Source organism: Cygnus atratus, chromosome 2 (assembly GCF_013377495.2).
Source record: "Cygnus atratus isolate AKBS03 ecotype Queensland, Australia chromosome 2, CAtr_DNAZoo_HiC_assembly, whole genome shotgun sequence".
Taxonomy (NCBI): domain Eukaryota; kingdom Metazoa; phylum Chordata; class Aves; order Anseriformes; family Anatidae; genus Cygnus; species Cygnus atratus.
In genome coordinates, this window is record NC_066363.1 from 24,800,219 (window position 1) to 24,821,878 (window position 21,660).

The following is a 21,660-nucleotide window of genomic DNA, read 5'->3' on the forward strand; positions in this document are numbered from 1 at the left end:
ACCAAATTGTTCCTACTTGATTTGGGCCTGACTGTTTGATACGCTGAATGTTTCCTGAAGCCTCTGTGATTTCCAAACTCCATTTCAGGCTGCCTGTGAATCTGATGCAAACTTCAGGTCCCATTTTCCCTCAAAACTGAGGTCTCAGTGCTCCGCACAATGAAGCACTTGCTGAGCTGGAGGACATGACAGAAGGCACCACAAAATGTGGTGTTTGGATAGGGAGGTATAGAAAGAGAGATACATAATCTTTCCCATTTCTATTTCTAAGCTATTTCTGTAGCTTAAATTACCTTTTTTTTTCTGTCTACAGTTAGATTTTTCTCCCTATTGAGTACTTTTCATTTTTGCGAAGATTTTCCAGATTAGTGTGTCCTGCTAACAATATGAAAAGCTTTACGATTTTTCTTAATCAGTATTTTTTCATCTACAGTGTGACATTTGTATGTGTAATATTTCTGTGTTTGAAGACCCAGTGGATATGCCTTGTGGACATGACTTCTGCAGAGCATGCTGGGAGGCGTGAGTATATGTACTTTTATATATTTTGAGAAAGTTTCGTATTTCGTATTTTTAAGAGGGAAGGACAGAGATATTAAACAGGCACTGCCTGAGTATCAGAGAGTTACTGTTTTGATCCTATTAAATATTTAAGTTGTCATTCAAAGTGACCATCTACTGATTTAGGCTTTTGTAATGCTTGCTGTAGTTCAGCTAAGATGTTTCAAGCGTGCGTGTGAATAGATGAGCCTACTCTTGATCTGCTCGGTGTGTTCGTGGTGGTGGCATTGGGGTTCACGCTTTCTGAGTTAAGCACATGCTTAATTCCATCTCTTAGTTCAGCACACTGAACTTAGGCATTGTAAATCCATTTTCAGTCAGAAAAGCAATTAAAATGCTTTTTTACGTTGAATGTTAATAACTGAGTAGCTTTGGCTGAAATGCTCTGTTGGTGTAATGTTCTCATTACTACATAATTTTTTTAAGTCTAGATAGTCAAGCTATTAAAAAAATTCAGGCATGGACAATTATGTTAGTATAAATGTTAATCATATTTCCCAGGAATAATTATATCTGTATGCAGTGCACTTTTATTCATCTCCCCAGTCAGGAGACTGTAGTACTTGAACTGTCCCACTGCGGTGTCTTGTTATACTGTCATATCAGCACAGCTAGTCCTACTGCAGATTATACTAATTTATATGAACACATTCCTCCTATGTTAAAGATGAGCACTTTCTGTTACGCAGAGTATAGGTAGGGCTGAGTTATCCCATTTTAAGATGAATCTAAGATGGATTGAAATGGCAAGTCTCTGTACATTAACTATTGAAGGATCCCAGATGACTAACTTAGAAATGCGTATCCTTCAGATGAATAAAGCTAGATGAGATAAATACCATCCTTGATACCAGATTAATAAAGAAGTACTAGCTTTTAAACTAAGCATCCTTGTGCACTGTGAGTTGAAGTCCAGTTTTCATCAGATTTCTGAGCTTTTTCTGTCTTGCATTCTAGTAGTTAGGGACTATAATGTTCTCTGTTTAGAAACTTGTTTCCAAGAGCAGAGCTATTTTGACTAGTACAGTTGTAAAAATTAATTGCACATAAAATTAATTATTTCCTAGATTAATTACATTTGTATGTTCTGTTTAAGTTAGAAGTAATGCTCAGTTTAATTAAACATTACATAGCAGTATCTGATAAATGACAAGGATGGAAACTGCAAACATACAAGGCTATGATGGTGCTCACTTCTGAACTGTGACAGTGTTATTTTTTTTAATTATGTTGTTCATCAAATCTACAGTCCTTTTGAGCTGAAATGGATACTTTCTGTTCTTTGTTTAAAAATTATTAATTTGTATATATATGAACCTAGTATAAAGTATTCAGCAGCCTTTTAATTTTTACTTTTTATTCACAAATACTGACTGACAAAATTCTGGCAGATTTTTGAATCTGAAAATTCAGGAGGGTGAAGCTCACAACATTTTTTGCCCAGCATATGATTGTTTCCAGCTTGTGCCTGTAGACATCATAGAAAGTGTGGTTTCCAAGGAGATGGACAAAAGATACCTTCAATTTGACATTAAGGTAAATTATCAAACTGTTCTTCTACTGTTGACATGTGTTTCATTTTATTAAAAACACCATACAACTTCTATGTGAAATGCTGCAACATATCTGTTTAAAATACAAACCTTGAAGTCTTACACATAAGATGCGAGTGGAATGGAACAGAACAGAGCAGTTTGGTTCAGTTCAGTTCAGTTGGAAGAAGACTATTCAGAGACCATTGAGTCAGCCTTCAGGGCTGACCACAAGCTGAAGCGTGTCACCGAGGGCATTGTCCAACTGTCCCTTGAGCACTGACAGGCACAGGGCACCACCCGCCTCTCCAGGAAGCCCGTCCTGGTGTGTGACCACCCTCGTGGCACTGACATTTCTACTCACGCCGAGCCTGGCCCTCCCCTGGCGCAGCTCTGTGCCCTTCTGCACCCTGCCATCGCTCACCAGGGAGCAGAGGCCAGCACCTCCCTCTGCGCCTCCCCTCCTCGGGAAGCTGCCCAGAGCCATGAGGCTGCCTCTCGGCTTCCTCTTCTCCACACCAGACAGCCCAGGTGTCCCCAGCCTCTCCTCACAGGACAGCCCTTCCAGCCCTCTTACAGCCTCGGTGCCCCACTCTGGGCGCTGTCAGGGCCCTGAACATCCTTTTCTGTGGTGGAGCCCAGACCCACACACAGCAGTCGAGGTGGGGCCGCACCATGCTCAGTGCAGCAGGAGGGAGGATCACCTCTTCTGGCCGGCTGGCTGTGCTGTGCTCAGGGCACCTCAAAATGGGGTTTGCCCTCCTGGCTGCCAGGGCACGCTGCTGGCTCACGCTGCTCCTACTGCCACCGGCACCCCCAGGTCCCTTTCTGCTGAGCTGCTTCCCAGCCACTCGTCGCCCACCCTGGGCCTGGGCCTGGCATCGCTCCGTCCCAGCTGCAGCACCCGGCATTTACCCTTGTAGAATTCCATGCCACTGATGATTGCCCAGTGCTCCAATCTGTCCAGACCCTTCTGATTTCAAGTTTACTGCAGGTGATTATGTTGTGGGTTTTGTTTTAATCAGTAAGATTTTAATTGTTTCAACTACAAGAGTCAGTTCTGTTAACATGTATTGCCAGGGCATATACAATGGAAGTTTACACTTAGCCATATCACAAAGAATTTGACCTGCACACATTGAACATTTTGTGGGGGATATAAACTTGGATCTTAACAACAATACTCCAGACTTAGTATTATGCTATTTCCCAAAGAAATACTATTTTTTCAATGGAGATTAAATTATTCTCTTTTAACAACGATTTTAAAAAGCCTGTCAAAGTAGCTATGGTTGTCTATGCTTTTTGGCTTTGGTCCTTCAAGGGAAGATTATGATGACAGATATATCAATGATAAAATCTGATCTTTTATGTTAAAATATTTTCCTTTTTTCCTCTTTTTTTCAGGCCTTTGTTGAAAATAATCCTGCTATTAAATGGTGTCCTATACCAGGCTGTGAAAGAGCAGTAAGGCTAACAAGACAAGGGTCAAATTCAACAGGATCAGATACACTTAGCTTCCCTATGCTAAAAGCCCCTGCTGTAGATTGTGGAAAAGGTCATCTTTTCTGCTGGTTAGTACTAGAAACTTATCTCTACATAAACTCATTGCCACTGCTATTCCAAGGATTAATAAAAAGTTAAAAGACCCACTTAGTATGAAGCATGCAACAAAAAATAATATGAGATGGTATACGACTGTAGTATTCTGTATTCATGCAGTAAATAAACTCATGTGCACAAACATTTCAGTATTTTGGGGCACCAAACTTTGAGCAAAGGTTTATAATATTGTCTTGTTAATTACTGATTCTAATTGATACAAAGCAGTGGCATGAAGTGCTGTGATTTTCTCTTTTTAAGGAGTGGGAGTATAGGTACAGAGATTTTTTGTGTCTCTTCTGGATAGTTGTAGTATATCTGATACAGGGCACACTCTGAATTATAGCATAGAAAATGAGCAAAGTTTGGCTCTTTCAGAATTTTGGTGGAATCACATCAGAAAAGCTGGAGCTTAAATAGAGCTGTGAAGGATCTTTTGCTCCATACATAGCTAGTTGTTTGCTGGACCGCTCCGATCATTGTTTCATTTTTCAGCACTTTTTCTTATTAAGTTTTAAGATGAATACAAGCTCAAGAAGGAGAGAAAAGCCATTAAAATATATATTTTTTAAACATCCTTCAGGTTGCCTGAGCTGTCTATCTTCAGCAGTTCCAGGGAAAGGGCAAGAAAAATATCAACAAAAGCAAAAAAGTGGTGGGATATTTTTCTGAAATCTGGTGCAAGCCCTATCCTAGCTCCTTGAGATTATCAGACTGGCAATTTAAGACTGTTGACTGATTTAAGACTGTCGTAGTGGGACGACGTCCTTTTTGCTTTGGAAAATCAAAAAAGGTCAACTTAAGTATAAACATTTAGACAAGCTGTGTAATCCTTCTTTTCATTTTACAATTGAAACCATGATACAAGAAGAAGAAGAGATCCTGAGTTATCTGCTTGATTCCAAATATCATAAGACTCTTAATGAACGATAATTCTGATTTTAGTTCTTTCCTTATATGAATGGAAATGAAGAAGGAACAAGAGGAAAGTAGACATAATGAAGCAACCAGGAAAGCTGGAAAACAGAACTTCTTGGGAACAAGTTGTTCACAACGGATGGAGAACTCAGAAGGAAATAAATCCTGTGAAAACAAACCAGAAAATGATTTAACAATGAACATATAACAAACCTTAGTGCCATTCCACAAGAAGGTACCACCCTCTCATCCTTGCTTCTGTGTACTGGTGTCCTAACAGAGAATCAACCTTCTGTTGACCTGAAGGACAGAGTTTGAGATTACTTCAGTGTAATATTGACATAGTCTTTCAGACATTGGCAGCCTCTTCTTCCTTAACATCGGCTGAATACACTAGCTCCCTACAATGTCCTCTAAATATGAATACGTTCTGCGAGATCCTGATTTTTATGAGAAATTTCTTTTTTATGCTTCCTGATAATATTTCTTTATGTTCTTTTTATGTTAATGCTTTGAGATACTGCACAAGTGAATATGACGTAAGGTCTTGAAAAAAGACCCAATTGTATCAGCAAAATGTTCAAAAAGGTATTTCCAAGGCCTTTTTTTCCTCCCCACGAAAGAAGACTTTTAGCAACGGCAAGAAAGTTCTGCTAGCAACTGAAGCATTCTGCAGTACTATAAAACAGAATGTTTTGCTGAGGACAGTCATGTTAGTCTCATAGTACAAAACACTGTGCATGATAAAATTAGCTCTTCTGGAGAAAAAGAAAGTGTGTTCTCAGTTCAGAGGGTCTTCATCATCACTGTATGCTTGAAAGGAGCTTGCTTTATATCTTTAAAGTTCAATCAACACATCCCACATTTCCGTACTTCTGTCAGTTCTGCACGATTTCCCAAATAATCTACAGCTTAGACATTACAGTATCAATTTATACTGCAGTTAGTAAGAGATTCTTCAGAATCTATACATTAGAAAACCCCAACCAACCCATAGATAAATCACTTGCTGTAAAGTAGTAAGGAACAATCTGTGAGGATATATCAGTGTGGTATGTCCATTTGTGGGATCTATAGCCTTTCTGCTCATAAAGCCAAGAAAACGTAGAAGTAGGAATGTTCTTCTTAAAATGGAGTTCCTTAGAATGTACTCATTTTTCATTACCTGCCACTGACACCTTCAACAGAATCTAATCTGTTGTGACAAATATAAAATTCCATTCCCTTTCAGAAAAATCACTGAGGCTCTTAAATGTAGCGCAAATGAAAATGGTGCATGAATCCTACATCTGTATCTATCAGAGAGATTCTGTATATTAGAACCCCTTCGTGCTGTATCAGAAACGTAAGGAATTGTAGCAAGCAGACACTTCTGGAAAATAGTCTTAGCAGGCACTGCACACTTAGTTTTGCACCATCAGTCCTCACTCCTGTCTCTCATAGACACAAGACTGTCGTACCTTCTCAGGAGATAAAATATTCCATAAAATATTTTCATAGAAACTAAGTTAGACTAGGGAGCTCCCTTCTTACAATGTAAGAAATGTGGATTTCTCATTTATACTGAGATTTTTCAAGATTTCTAAGGGGCTCAGTGCAATTCTTGAAATATTTGCTTATTCCTTATGGTAGGATTGTTGAAAATGTCAGTTCTATTTCCCAAATGTTCTCTAAAATTCTCTAAAGGGTGTTTCATTTTCCACTTTCCATGTTCTGAAAATATTTCAGACTTCAGGACTAAAAATCAGTCTGTCTAAAAGTTCACATATTTGAAAATCAAAGTCCCTTCCTTCTCCCTTCCCACACAGTAGTAGATTGACTGATCAGCTTTTGACTTAAAACTGAGTTTGTTAAAGTTATTTTTTGCTAATTTCAGTACTTCCTGGGAACTAATACTGTGTGAGAGGTCTGGACTCTTTTGATATCAATGATTTAAGAGTACTACTGTCCCACAGGTGTGAAAGGTGTCAGTTTTTGAACTGTGCTGAGGTTGTCTTATTATAGACTAGCTATTCATGCTTGTACAGATCTTTCCCAATTACGGAATCTTAAGCATCTCCAAAATGGAGCTCCTTGTGTCGTGAATTTAAGCTTGTTAAATAGCAGACTATCTAGTGGAAAAAAGGTTAAAAACTGTGCTCCTAATCCTTTCTTTGTTCAGATATTCCTGCTTAAAATGTGGACAAGAGCAATCGGAGAGATACTAATTTAGCTTCTGAATCTGCACTGCAAAAAGCAGTTCACCATTTGATCTGCAGAAAACTTGCATATGTTCTGATGCAGCTGGCGCCCATCAGATATTTACTCCATCTGATTTTTTTTTTTGTTTGATGTGGCAGATGTCTGAGGCTATGTGCCACCTCTCCAGTAAAATAGGGAGTCATTACAAATCCAGAGTCCATGTTGACGCATCTACCTATACCCAAGCACCATCTGGAAGCCATTTATCTGCTGCTGTATGGTAGTGATTGCCATCCTTCAAGCTAGTGCTAACCTCAAGAGAAGCTCAAGGGACTCATTTCTCTGCTTTGTCCATTTCATTTGGAGACTCTGATGGAAAGAGCAAAAATCCATAAACATTTAAAGCTGATTGAAGGGCTTGGATCTTGTTCCAGACTGAAAGCATGAATCTAGTTAAAGATTAATTATTACTACTGCATAGGTACAAATAATACTACATAAAATGAATTTCAGCAATAGCAAACTACCTAGTTTTGGATAATCTCTTTATTATGAGTTGAAATTTAGCTTTATCATAGAAACTGTACTACCATTTTTTGTGGCTCTAAAGTAGTACTTTGTCATAACTTAAAGTGCAAACCTGATGATTTAATTCAGGTTGTAATTTTAAAAAGCTCTTTCCCTTTCCTGTCTCATTTAAATTCTTTACTAATCTTAATGATGGTCATCTATGCTTGTGAGTAAGCGGTCTAAGAATATTCTAAAATAATGTTAATTGGATGACTTTTTATCTTCCTGACTTAATTAAAGTTTGAGTGTGCCTTGATAAGTTTCCATGGCCTTTTAGCTTGAACCAATTTCAACTTTAATTCTAAATCTCTAAATGAATAGTTATTGTGTATACATCTTAATTTTCAGGGAATGTCTTGGTGAAGCACATGAACCTTGTGACTGCCAAACCTGGAAGGATTGGCTACAGAAAATATCTGAAATGAAACCAGAAGAGCGTAAGTCATGCCTTTTTTATTCTTATTATTTTGTTGTTTCTTCTGTTTTTAGAGGGATTTTTTAGTTGCATTAAGTAAAAGCTTGACGTTGGTTGAAAAATAGGATAAAGAAGAGAAGGAAAAGCAAACTGCTGAATGAGGAGCAGCTTCATGCTTTATCTGCATATGAGGATGCAGTGATGTCAGACTTAAGCCATTCCTCCCTATTCTCTCTTCATAAATCTGCATGGGGTTCAGATAGATTTTTTTCCCTTCCTCTTACAGCCTCCTTCATTATTTTTTCATTTTTTACTGAATATAACTTTATTTGTGCTGGACAATTTAAAATCCTTATCCCAGTCTACACTTCTGTTAGAATTGTGTTCCATGCAGTTGTTTACTATTTAAACAACAATAAAACTATTTAAAGGCAACAAGTGATGATAATGGTAAGGTTGAGGGTGAATTGCAAGGGAATTGTGGGAAATGGCTTAATATTAAATAACTGTTAGTGAAACAGCTAACAAAGATTGGGTTTACACAGGACAGATGTTTTCTCAGTCAACAGAAACAAACGTACAAAAAAGTAACAGTAACTTGAATAAACAGTATCTTAACTTGGTTACCACAGTTGAGCCTTTCCACAGTATGTCATAGATTATTCTGAAATGCGTATGAAATGTTATAGATGCAGATTACACCGTGCTTAGTCAAACAATGCCATTTTTTCATATATGTTTTTCTCATTTATATATTATATATGCTATATATAACACATACTACACTATACATAAATAATATGTATAAGATTATTATGTACAAATGAGTAGATGTGTATATTTATATATATGTGAGAAATATATATAGTGAGGAATTACAATACTCTATCAAGAAAAAGGTAAACACATATCTTTCCTAATCTGATTTTCACAAGTTATTAAACAACTACAATTTCAACTGGTCTGTTTTTGCATGCTTCACATCCTCCTGTCACCCTCATAAAGTTGTGGGAGTTAGTGAGGCATATGAAGATGCTGCCAACTGTCTGTGGTTACTAACTAACTCCAAACCATGCGCCAACTGCAAATCTCCAATTCAAAAGAATGAGGGCTGCAACCACATGCAATGTGCAAAGGTAAGAACGACCTTTCATATAATTTGTTTTGAAACCATAATTCAGGTTGTGTGTGTCATAGATACATTTCAGGAGCACAGAAGTCCAAAACCTCTGAAATGTCATGTCTAAGATCTAATGGAACCTGTTGCAAGAATTACATAATTTGCAAATTGTGAGTTACATGTATTTAGAAGATGTTTCATATTTAGTGAAATTTCTTTGGCTGGCAGGTGAGGACTGTAATTATCAAGATTTCATAAACACCTGACAATTACTGGCAGTACAGGATGAAACTTAAGGGAACAGAAATCATTGATAGTTTAATCATCATTAATAATGTAGAAGAGAATGAACACTTTCAGTTGGCAGAAGATGATATATTTTAAGAAATGGTAAGGTCTAATGAATGTTTTGCCTTCATGCATTTTTCTTTTGCATTATTTCTCTACATAGCAACAAAACAGAGAAGTTTAAATGAAAACTGTAAACACAAATTAATCAGTAGGAATGAAAAGACAGGAAAGAGTAATACCAAAAGAAACTTATTGGTGACAGCAGCCAAAAAATTAGTCATGAGTTTGCACAGTGCTACTGAAATAGAAAAAATATTTTTGCCATGAATACAGTGTAATTTGAAAACACTTTTTCTATCAAATTAGTTAAAAACAGCATATTTAGCATACTGTTTCTCTATGTCAGAAATATCTTATATAACCGTAGCTAATACCTGTTTGAGGATGATCATTGAAAATATGAAAGTTGCACATATTTGACATAGTTAGCTTCCAATAAAAAGCTAAGAGGTTTAGAAAGTAATTCTCTTCATTTTTCTGGAAATGTGTTACTTTCCATTGCTATCCAGGTCTTGTTTTCTTTATATTATGATCACGTAGTCTGTCTGTGATACAAGGTGAGGATTGGGTTTGGGGTTTTTTTTGGTGTAGTTTGTCTGCGGCAGCAGAGAACAGATTCTGTTCTACTTCAGTTTATGCCAAGTTTGCTGTTCTTTTTTTTCTTCTTAAATAATTTTTAAAAGAGGTCATAAATTCCGTAGCACTAAAAAGTGTAATAAGGTATGTTGTTCAGCTCAATTTGAGATCTTCCAGACTGTAAACAGAGATAAGAGTGCTTGAAATAGTTATTTGCAGAAGGATTGTATTGGTGTCAAGATTTAAACAATTCATATATGAGATGTAGAATCATGGAAACATTTAGGTTGAAAAAGACCCTGAAAATCAACAAGTCCAATCATCCCCTAACACTCCCACGTCCATCACTAAACCATGTCCCTAAGTGCCACATCCACACGTCTCTTAGATACCTTCAGGGATGAGGACTCCACCACCACACTGGGCAGCCCATTCCAATGCCTAACCACTCTTTCTGTTAACAAATTCATCCTAGTATCCAAGCTAAACTCTCCTGGAGCAACTTGAGGCCATTTCCTCATGTCCTGTCGCTTTTCAACTGAAAAAGAGACTGAGACCTCCTTTCAGGCAGTTGTACAGAGCGATGAGGTCTCCCCTCAGCCTCCTTTTCTTCAGACTGAACAGCCCCATTTCCTTCCACTGCTCCTCATATGTCTGGTTTTCTAGTCCCTTCACCAGCTTTGTTGCTCTGGCTTTAGCAACTCAATGTCATTTTTGTAGTGAGGGGCCCAGAACTGAACACAGTACTCGAGGTGTGGTCTCATCAACGCTGGGTACTGAGCGAAAATCCCTTCCCTAGTCCTGCTGGCCATGCTGTTCCTCACAGAGGCCAGGCTGCTGTTGGCCTTCTTTGCCACCTGGGCACATTGCAGGCTCATGTTCAGCCAGTGTAACAAAATGTTCAGGATGTGACAAAGCCTCTTCAGTTATTTGACAGCAGTTGTTGTCACTGAGCTCCTCTCAATAGAATGAAAGCATGGCTTAAGGCTTGAGAGGACTTCGACCACTAAGCACTGGTGAATATAGGTAATTTAATTTAGTACCATCCTGAGGCACTGGCTGACATCCACAATTCTATTCCCCTTTGATGTCATTCCTTACAAACAGCTTAAAGTGTCCTTAAATCAGTCAGCTTCCCTTTGTGGTGGAGAAATCTCTGCAAACAGAAGCAGCCTCCCATCAGCCTGGTGAGGAAGTAAAGGAAGGGGATCCTCGGGATCACTGCAGGGCTCAGATGCAAGATGTTGCGGACACCTCGCTTGTCTCTTCCTCCACTGAAGGAAGGGCCTGTTACAAAGCCTCTGCCTTTCCTGCAGTAAGTTCTGCTCAAGCCTACTTACTACGTGATGAGTAGAGAGCTGCAACTGCCTCTTACCAGCTAGCATGTACCTTGGTGTAGAGACGGTACTGTTTCGTCACAGAATCCATTTCTGTATTTAAGCGGGCACCGTACTGTTTTATGAGCCTGGTTTCTAAGGTAACAAGGCTCATGCAGTCCTGCTGTCTCTCACTCCCCTAACTCTAGTAGTTTTTAACCTTCTGGGTACTTTGAACCAGACAGAGGAGGGGGAGCTGCAGATGCTAAATCACTGCAAATTTCATGAAACTTGGTAGCTCTGTGGTGCAGAGACTTAATTTGTACTGCCCCCAAGAGAGAGGCTGAAATACCTACTCAGCAGTTACCTGCTCAGCAATTACCTCTTCTGCTTGGCTCAGACGGTGGCCAGGCAGCACGTGTCAGTTGTTAAGCCTAGCCAGTGCTGCCGCATGGTTAGCTGATCGTAAAGGCGAATAAAACAGAGCTCAGGGTTTTGGGAGATGAGTCAGAACAGACGGACGCGTTTTTGAATGTTTAATGAGAGTGAACCTCGGGTTATTGAGGAGGCTTTCGGTGATGTGGTGAGAGATTAGAGGATACATATGGTGGAGTGGTCATAGAGGGAGATAATTTGAGAGAGGTGGCATTATTGCAGTAGGAGCATATACACATATAAATGAATAGGAAATGAAGCTTTAATAGTTCTGTTTGCTGTGGAACAACTTGCTTCATGCTGTTTTTTAAAAATTTTGCTACAATTTTTTTCTTCTTATGAATGTTTCTGAATGACAGGCAGATAATGCCGTGATACACAGTTAAGACTTTTATATACAACTATTTGCAAGCTTCATTCTCAGCACTCATCTTACCACTTTGTATAAGCAAACATCTTCAAAAAAATATTAAAGAAAAGGTACAGCACAATAGCAAGAAGAAATACTGTAGTTTGCATTGCTTTTTAGAAGAAAATCAACATCACTGGTGAGGCAAAATTAGCAAAAGTACAATGCAGGAATTGGATTTAATTTCATCATGTAATATAATTAATTGAACGACTTCTTATGAACACATAAGGTATGGAGTATTTCACAGAATCATAGGATATCTGAGTTGGAAGGGGAAAATGTGGCTTAATTTGCTGAATTCCAAAAATAATGTTAATGGCTTCTTATTTATTAATTAATGTACATTTTTGCTTCCATTTTTCGGAATTTTTCTTTGCTCATTTGTAAAACATAAAATGAACAGGGATAACAAGACATAAAATCTTTTGCACATCCATCCATAAACAGCTTCCAATTATTTTGAAATAAACTAGCTGAGAATTCAGTGCTGAGTTGAAAATAATACAGTTTGACCTTCTTTAATGCAGAGCAGCCTGGATAAGGCAGATCTCTTTGTGTTACCTGTTTTGAAAACCTTCTACTCAGTAAACGCAGAAAAGGCTTAACTTGAAGTAATCACTCTTCAAAGTTTGTGTTCTGTGTTGTGTTTTTTTTCTCTCTTGCTTTAGTAGTTGCTATTAATATTTTACATCATGACCAGCACATGATTAAAATACCAGTAATCACGTATTTTGAAATGCTATCAGAAAACAAGTGAAAAAAAATATTGGTAAAGTCTTTTTTCACCTAAGCTTTCTGTTTTCTTTAGGCTTATGTTTTTTGTAATTTCTTAAATAAAGTTAGTTATGCACTTCAAAGGTTTTAAGTGCCCTTTCTACCTTACAGCAGATACTAAATCATAACACTTCTTTCACATTCACTGCACTATAAAGATACCAGCAGGACTGCAGATGAGAATAGTAAATTTCAAAAGCATCCCTCTTGAACTGTTGATATTTATCACTGTACAGGCAGACTAGGATTGAGTGAAAAACTGTTCTTCTCTGTATGGAGAATATTCAGGATTCTAAAAAATACTGCTTTCCAATTTGGAAGAAAAGGCAAAATCATGAACATTTTTCATTAACCAACAACTGAAGAAAATGCAGATAAGATCAGTTGAAGAACTGCATTTTGGTAACCGAAGTAATTAGGGTTTTTTGAGCGTTTTACAGTTAAAGTCATATTCATGTATAAATCATTTGTTTCATTTTAATGATTTAGAAATTAAACTTACTGATAATTTTACATCTCTCTTAGAGACAGGAAATTTGTTAAAATTCACCCTTTCTCATCAACTGTTCCTGTGTCATTTTAAGAATGGGACTTTTAAAAACAAACAACAAAAAAAAACCACAGGCCTAATCATCTCTATTTATCGCTTGCTTTATTTCATCCACTTAAAACTTAACTTGTAGGTCCAACATAATCTTGGGATTCAAGGAATAAAAGTTACGACTTCCACAGTTTTATAACCAAGATCTTCTGTAGTACATAAAATAAGAAGGAGGCTCCTCAGAAATTCTATTTAAACAATAAGTACACTCTGAATAATGTTAATTCATTTTTTCATGGGAGAGAATAATGACGCATAACTGCAGACCTACAAAGTCTCAGCTTCTTTCTTTTTTCCCCATGTTTTTCTGAAGTGCAAATATGACTTTTGCTGGATATGCTTAGAAGAATGGAAGAAGCACAGCTCTTCTACTGGAGGCTATTACAGATGTACTCGCTATGAAGTTATTCAACATGTCGAGGAACAGTCCAAGGAGATGACAGTAGAGGTAACAAATAAATGTGTTTGTTTAAAAAAATACCGCAAAGGCTGCAGCTTTCTGTTTAGGGTAAATTCAATCAAAATTCTTCCCAACCAGAATTTTAACTGGGAAAATATAATTTTAAATATAACAAAAAGACAGAAAGAAAACACTGCTTATTTGTGGATAGAAGCATAAGATTTGGTTCTTCTTTTGACTTCGGTAACGACCACTGGTTGACTTTAGACAAGTCAATATACTTCTCTGTGCCATGGTTTCCTTTTGTGAAATGGGTGTGCTGGTACTGTAATTAGCTACCGTGCATTACAGAAGACACGTTTGAGTCTTGGCATTTGGAAAGTCTGCTTAAAAATAGTATGCACACACACAGTGCATTGACTGTCAGTTACAGTATTTGCAGGCTTGGGAATTCCAAAAATTACATTTCTCTCTTCTCATACATATCACTTGTCAGCATTGTATATAATGCTTTACGTGTAGAGGAAGTATAAACAGTTATGTAATTATATCTAATGATGATTATTAAATTAAGCCATAAGACTTGTCTTGATTTGTTTTCCTTTCCCATTATTTTCCAGGCCGAAAAGAAGCATAGAAGATTTCAAGAACTGGATAGGTTTATGCACTATTACACAAGGTTTAAGAACCATGAACTTAGCTACCAGGTATGGCTCAAATCATTTTTACTCATTCTTTTTTCCATTTTATTCATCCCAAAATAATGAGCTTATTTTATTTTATTTGTTTTCTTGTTCTAGTTAGAACAGCGCCTTCTAAAAACAGCCAAAGAAAAGATGGAGCAGTTGAGTAGAGCTCTCAGCGGAAGTAAGTAGAATATGTCAGTTATTGCTGTGAACTGCGAATTTGATCTGAAATCAAATCAAATGTATTACAGCTAAGCCTCTTGAATAGAGCTCACATCAGTCTGCTGTGTGATGTGATCCCTCCAGTAGTACAATTCCTAAGCAGTGGATGAAAGCTAAATGTACAGTAAATCATATATCTTTCAAAGACAGAGGGAAAGCAGCATTAGTAAGAGAGAAGTTAATATTCTGTGCTGAGTTCTTGTAGTAAGAACATGGTATACTTGTGGTGAACCTGCTGCTGTTTATTTGCAAAATATTTAGCTGATGTGCACATTTTTGGTGGAAATCTCTTATACTAAAATAAATGCTGACATCAGCAGGAAAATATTTTCACAATGTTGTATCGTCTTACAGCTGAGGGAGGCTGTCCTGATACCACATTCATCGAAGATGCAGTACAGGAGCTTCTAAAAACTCGCCGCATTCTCAAGTGTTCTTATCCATATGGATTCTTTTTGGAGCCTAAAAGCACAAAGAAAGAAATATTTGAACTTATGCAGGTAATCCATGCATATTGTTTGCTTTTCTGTTCTTTTATTGGTAGTGTTAGTTATCAGTGTCTTGTTTCCATTTTTGTAGTGTAAAACTGATATACTTACTTAGTATTTGTAAACAAGTCTGGACAATTAATGCAGAGGGAAAATTAATACTCTATGACAGTAGCTTTTAGTTCAATTTTAGGATGAATGAAAAACAACACATGGCTGCAGAATAAAAAGGGCAAGGACGGGTGGAAGGGGAAAAAAAGGAAAATCATTTCTGTTAACCTCCTTTTGAAATAACATTTTAGCTGAATTCTCACTTTGAGCAAGCTTCATAGCCCAAATCCAGAAGAAGCCCTCCCCAGAAAGCAGCAAGTAGACAGTTACATCAGAGGAGGCCTGGATCAGGGCAGGTGTTATTCTGGGGTAGGAAGGATCTTCCATCAACTTGTCTTCTTCTTCTGTAGCTCCTGTTTCCTGTTTTTCCCTACTAATGTGTCAGATGAGGGGGTGAGAGGCAAAGCTGTGGGAGAACCGAGGGGTGAGGGTGGGGATGCTTCAGCTGCAGGGGCTGCTGCCTACTTTTCTTTCCTTTAGGGCCCCAATAGATGTTCATTGCACGAATGTGTGCAGGGAAGCCGTACTGCAAGCTGGAGGAGAACATTCAGGTCAATAAAGGGATAGGCTAGAAGGGCAGATATTTTGGGGTGGAGACCCCAAATGGCTTGTTACACATGGAGTAACTGGGGTACATGCTCAAACTCCAGTGAGTAACAAGCTCAAGTATCTGCCCACAGTGGTCTTATGAGGAGTGGCTGAGGGAACTGGGGTTGTTTGGTCTGGAGAAGAGGAGGCGCAGGGGAGACCTCATTGCTTTCTACGGCTACCTGAAAGGAAGCTGTGGGGAGCTGGGGATCGGCCTCTTCTCACAGATAGATAACTAGTGATAGGACTAGAGGGAATGGTCTCAAGTTGCACCAGGGGAGGTTCAGGTTGGAAATGAGGAGACATTTCTTCTCAGCAAGAGCAGTCAGGCATTGGGACGGGTTGCCCAGGGAGGTGGTGGCATCACCGTCCCTAGGGGTGTTTAAGGAAAGGTTGGACGTGGTGCTTAGAGACATGGTTTGTTGGACCAGATGACCTTGGAAATCTTTTCCAACCTTAATGATTCTATGATATGGAGTAGTATTCGAGCCAGGGCCTGAATCACAATGGAAAAGTTGGGGCAACTGATAGTTTCAGGCCTGATAGAGCAGGCTTCCAAGCATGCACTGACAAGTTTGGTCTGGCTTAGTCATCATCCACCACAAAGTCTTTACTGATGAATCAAGGTCGTTGTTCCAGACAACGTAATGAACACCAAATAAAAAATTGATTCCTGTCTCTGTTAACTGCATCAAAGAAAGAAGAGATGGATAGGCAGAAAACAAACAATTAGAGGTGATCTTGCTAAGGGGGATCTCTATCATTTCTTCAGTTTTAACAATTATTTGAGAGTTAGTGTTTCAGAGAACTGATGGACCTTCTATCTGGATGGTATTTTCAGGAAAATGGAAATCATTCCATTCAGTATTTATGGTGTAGAGTTCTGCCAGATTTTCGTTTCACTGTGAAAGTATTCTATTCTGTATTTATTAACTACTGCAGACAGACCTAGAAATGGTCACTGAAGACCTTGCACAGAAAGTGAACAGGCCTTACCTTCGGACTCCTCGCCATAAAATCATCCGTGCAGCTTGTCTTGTGCAGCAGAAGCGGCAAGAATTCTTGGCCTCTGTAGCCCGTGGTGTTGCTCCTGCAGACTCACCAGAAGCACCCAGGCGCAGGTAATCCAAACAAAATAGTTTGCAACTAAAAAAAGTTAATTTGGTAGCTGTCAGAGTGGGTCAATCCCTTGTCATTCTTTGACAGCAAGGTAAAGTGGAGCTGATAAACTTGGTGGTCATAAATCACCAGATAGTTACATTTTCTTGGTCACTTGATCCTTACGGAATTACAGCTTTTTTACAAACCCTAATGCTCACGTGCTGTTAATCACCTTCCCTTTGTTGATGAAATTGCAAATGAGAAACCTCTCCTGGCTTTTAAAATTGTGTCAAAGGCCAAGTGCAAGAAATGTCTTTGAGCACTGGGGTGGTGAGGATTGTTGTTTGTTTGTTTTCTTTTTTCACCTCTTCATTAGCACTTACAGAAGAACCAAGTTCATGGTGTAAGTCAGCATGGTTAGCTGGTTAGCAAATAAGTAGTGTGATTTGAAAGCAATATTTAAGTAAAACACAAAATGAAAAGAAAACAAAGACCAAAAAAACAAGAACAAAAACAAAAAAACATAAAACCTTAAAGAGGTTATTGACCAAATTGGGTAGTATTGTTTCACTACTGTTTTGTGGGAATTATTTTTTAAACCATGCACTTCTGTCTTTCATGGTGTCAAATTAAAAACGTAAACCTAAGTTTTTTTTTTTTTTTTTAAATACATTAACATATGCATCAATTTGAAAACTCAATTACTACTTCATGACAAAGAATTTACATGGCATAATTACTTGTAAGGATTATCCTCCCCACCCACCTCTCCCATAGCAGCAGTTACTCAGGATACCCTGAGGACAGTACACAGTTTGAAAATGTATTTTCACCCTCAGTATTTTGACTTCAGCTTTTCACCTTTTCACCTTTTTCACCTTTGTGAAAAATGTGATTTGAGAATTACTGCTCTGTACTTTGCAGCCTGAATTGCTTCCCCATTTGTGATACATTAATGATTAAATGTCATGGCTTCCATTTCACTTTTTTTTTTCCTCCCAAATTGTCACTAAATACCTGAAATGCTCCAAAATTCTATAAATATTTGATAGAAATATCAAGCAGTTCTGGAATAGTCAACACTTCTATTGTAATTTTGTAGCTTCCTAAATGAGTTTAAAGGTAAGAATTAGAGCAGAAGACTTGTTAACTTAAGAGAGTTACAGTTGCACTCAGTTTTATATGTTGTTAGGTTTTGAAGCTATGTATACTGTTCTTACTTTGTTCCAACTCTGAATTTTATGGTATATCTCTTAATTTTATAGTTTTGCTGGTGGAACGTGGGATTGGGAGTATTTAGGATTTGCATCCCCTGAGGTAAACTATTTCTTTTTAAATCTTTAAGTTACTTCTGCATTTTCTAGAAACACAGGTATGACTGTGGTCTGCATGAAGAGCTTCCTTATTTTGATTTAAAGCTTTTCAAATTGGTTTAAGCTTACCTTATTATTTATTTCACAATAGAAGGAAATATATGCATAGCTAACTGTGCAGTAACATTAACATGGATATGGTTATTTAAGATGGCATCTTCATTTTTCAAGTACATAACCAGCTTTAGAATTATGTATAAACTGGTTTCTATGTGCTGGAAAACCTTAATAAATATATGAAATTGTGTAGGTTACGTTTCAATGCAACATTATTTCAGCAGAATTTGAGAAAGTCTAAGAAATTTCCATCCTTCCGTAACAATCCTACAAAAAACATACAGGTATATACCCAAATATTTTAACCATTTGAAATGTTTCTTTTTACTTTTATGTATTAAAGTAGGATGGAAATAGTCAAATTAGGTAAACTTCTGGTATTTAAAACAAGAATGAAAACTAAAAATTTTTAAATGAATATTTCACCATCTATATATGGGAAAGAGTATATAATGTTCAAGACTGTGTACTGAAATGTGAGAAGCTTCCTATAAAGCTTTTCTTCATCATCTTAATTTTTATTTAATATTTTGAGAACATTAGATTAAAGATTAAAGCATTCAGTTAGGAAAGAAGCTTCATCTCAACATTTCCTTGCTGCTGTTTTTTTTTCAGCTAGTGATTTTAAAGCATCCTGGAAAACTCCACGTACTTTTTCTATATATTTCCTTTGCTATTGTTGGTGAGCATCATGCTGGTGAGAAAATAGCTTGTTTCTCTACAAAAGATCAACTTGCTTCTCCTGCCTAGTTCCTTTATTCCTTTCTTTTGAAATAATTCCATTATCATCAGTGGAACTGGTTATGAGAAGAAGCTGATCAGCAGTATGTTGATAATCTGTTTAGCAGCAGGTGCCATGGCAGTCATGCTTAGATGATTGCTTACAAGTTTTTATGATTTGCCTAAATGTGGCACTGTATTATGCAAGTTGGCTTCTTTGCTATGTAGCTATCAAAGATACTTGCAACCACCTATGCTAAATGAATTTTGTAGAATTAATAATGGTCATCTTTGTTTATTTTAGTGGTTTTCAATACAAAATTTTTGATGTAGAGCTGTACTTTTACTGGCAAGTAGTAGAACATCTGTGCATACCATGTTATCACAGAAAATATAACCTTACTGGTTTTAGCAAAGATTGTGGGGTGTTGTACGCCGTTGTGTGAAACCATGAAGTTCCAACACAACAAAATAAAAGTTCCTTTGATCACATGTACAAAATTGTTACAAGTAATCGGAAATAAAATGTTAGCAGTGGTATCAAGATCTCTATATAACGCGTTAAAAAGCAACCAAAAGTATAGTTAAGGGGCTGTTGGTACAATCCATGACTCTATCGCGAACGGATGAAAGATAAGATCTGTTATGACTAAAAAATCTTAATGTTCAGTGACCTCTTCTCATTATTCCTTATCTGATTCATAGTGATACAATTATATATGTTTTTAAATAATTCACTTACATTGCTTCATATCAAGATTTCATTTTCCGTTGTTTGGGAAACAACGTCTGCCTTCCGTTTAGGAAGTCCCATAGGCTAACAAGCACCTACTGCTAACCACTGTTGAAGACAGGATATTGGGCTAAATGGGCCTTTCATCTGATCCAGTACAGTTATTTTTGTGATCTTACAATTTTCATGGATCTTCTTCTTACATAGACAAAAATCTTCCCACACTGATCATTTTGTGACAAATCTTTTTGGCTTGTATGTGTCATTATGAATAAGAATTTGATCTGAAACACTTCATGGAAAGACAACATACCATCACAATATCATTAAAATTAATAAGGTCATTGTGTAAGAGCAATGACATTTCTTGATTTAAATTTTAGATATTTTAGACATTGAGATATTCTGGGATGTAGACTTAATGTAAGAAAGGAACATTAATGGTAATGCTATTGTTCTCAAGTCATTTGGCCAAAGGAAGCCTTTGGATTCAAGATTTGCCAAGCTGGGTTTTAGGGAAGAAATTAGCAGTATTCTTCTCTGAGGGGAAGTACCTGTGTGTATATTTTTTTTCCCTTGGGTAAATCAATTACTGAGATTAGTGAAAGACCTTACCTACACAGTCAGGTACTAGCCAAAAAACGTATCTGGAAATTTGCCTTCAAGCATAAAATTAATCTCTTAATGTTAGTGAAGATATGGACATGGAAACATTTATTTCCAGGAATAAAGATAATTAACCATTGGGATCTTAGTCTTTCCCATAAATGTTATATAAACTGCCTTTGGTAAATACATACACCGTGAGAAAATACAGTCTGTGGCAGTTCAAATCTGTATGGTGTGACTTATTAACGGCTCAGGTTAGGCAAAGATAGGAGATTTGTAATTCATGGAATAAAAATCCATCAAAGACTGCTCAGTAGAAGAGTGTCAGCTATGGCCTAAGAAGTTCCTGAGCTATAGTGTCCTGGAACCTGGGAAAAGTGTAACAAGTACCCGTATATATCTGCTGGGTTTTGGTATTTTTCCAAAGTTATATTCTACTGGCCATTGCTAGCAACAGGACCCTGACATGACCTACTGGTCTAACTCACATTAATTGTTTTTATGTTCTAAAATCAGTAGGTACACTTTTACAAAAAAGTGTGTGTGTGTGTGTGTGTGTGTGTGTAACGTTTGGCATCAAAGTTTTTAAACAAAAAGAAGGGTACTTGGAATTATTTAAAAAGGGAGATTGCAAGTATTAAAATATTGGTGGAACCTCAAGTATTTTTAGTTGCTAATTCGTTATTTTATAGATTTAGGATTACCTGGTGGTTGTTGGTTGTTTTTTTTGTTTTTGTTTTAAGCATTGCATGATATAACTTGCAATTTATTTTTCTGAAAACAGGTGATTTTATAATAAAACTATAAAATCACACATTTTTTATAAAAATGTGGTGCTCGTCACATCAGAAAAATATTACTGCATGCTGCCCTGTATTTTGTAACCTTTGGTTTATGCAGGAATATGCTGAATTTCAGTATCGGAGGAGGCACAGGCAGCGTCGACGTGGAGACATGCACAGTCTGCTAAGTAATACTCCAGATCCTGATGACCCCAGTGAGAGTACCTTAGGTATGGTCCTGCCTGGGGCTGTTCATTCTCTTGCTACTTCAGAAATTTTTAGTAGCAACCACAGTGTTCTCCTAGGGATGCATTTTAAACAAGTTTCAAATATATCGTTATACTTGCCAGAATACAACATTAAGACTCATTGTCGCACTGTTTTATGTGATTTTAGAAGCATTGCTGACTTCATTGTGGCTGCTCC

General features: G+C 37.3%; 1 protein-coding gene across 3 annotated transcripts in view; it reads left to right on the top strand.

Moving 5' to 3' along the window:
- Positions 1-21,660, top strand: part of ANKIB1 (ankyrin repeat and IBR domain containing 1) — a 94,244-nt gene that overhangs the window by 68,092 nt on the left and 4,492 nt on the right. For 2 of the 3 annotated variants that reach the window (XM_050709062.1, XM_035545405.2), the window contains exons 7-18: positions 434-522; positions 1,953-2,097; positions 3,501-3,667; positions 7,713-7,801; positions 8,785-8,915; positions 13,678-13,812; positions 14,385-14,471; positions 14,565-14,631; positions 15,027-15,172; positions 16,802-16,980; positions 18,226-18,277; positions 21,353-21,464. In XM_050709062.1, the coding sequence (XP_050565019.1) occupies positions 434-522; positions 1,953-2,097; positions 3,501-3,667; positions 7,713-7,801; positions 8,785-8,915; positions 13,678-13,812; positions 14,385-14,471; positions 14,565-14,631; positions 15,027-15,172; positions 16,802-16,980; positions 18,226-18,277; positions 21,353-21,464 (1,399 nt within the window). The remainder of the gene's footprint in view (positions 1-433; positions 523-1,952; positions 2,098-3,500; positions 3,668-7,712; positions 7,802-8,784; positions 8,916-13,677; positions 13,813-14,384; positions 14,472-14,564; positions 14,632-15,026; positions 15,173-16,801; positions 16,981-18,225; positions 18,278-21,352; positions 21,465-21,660) is intronic. The other variant, XM_035545407.2, reaches the window with a different exon arrangement.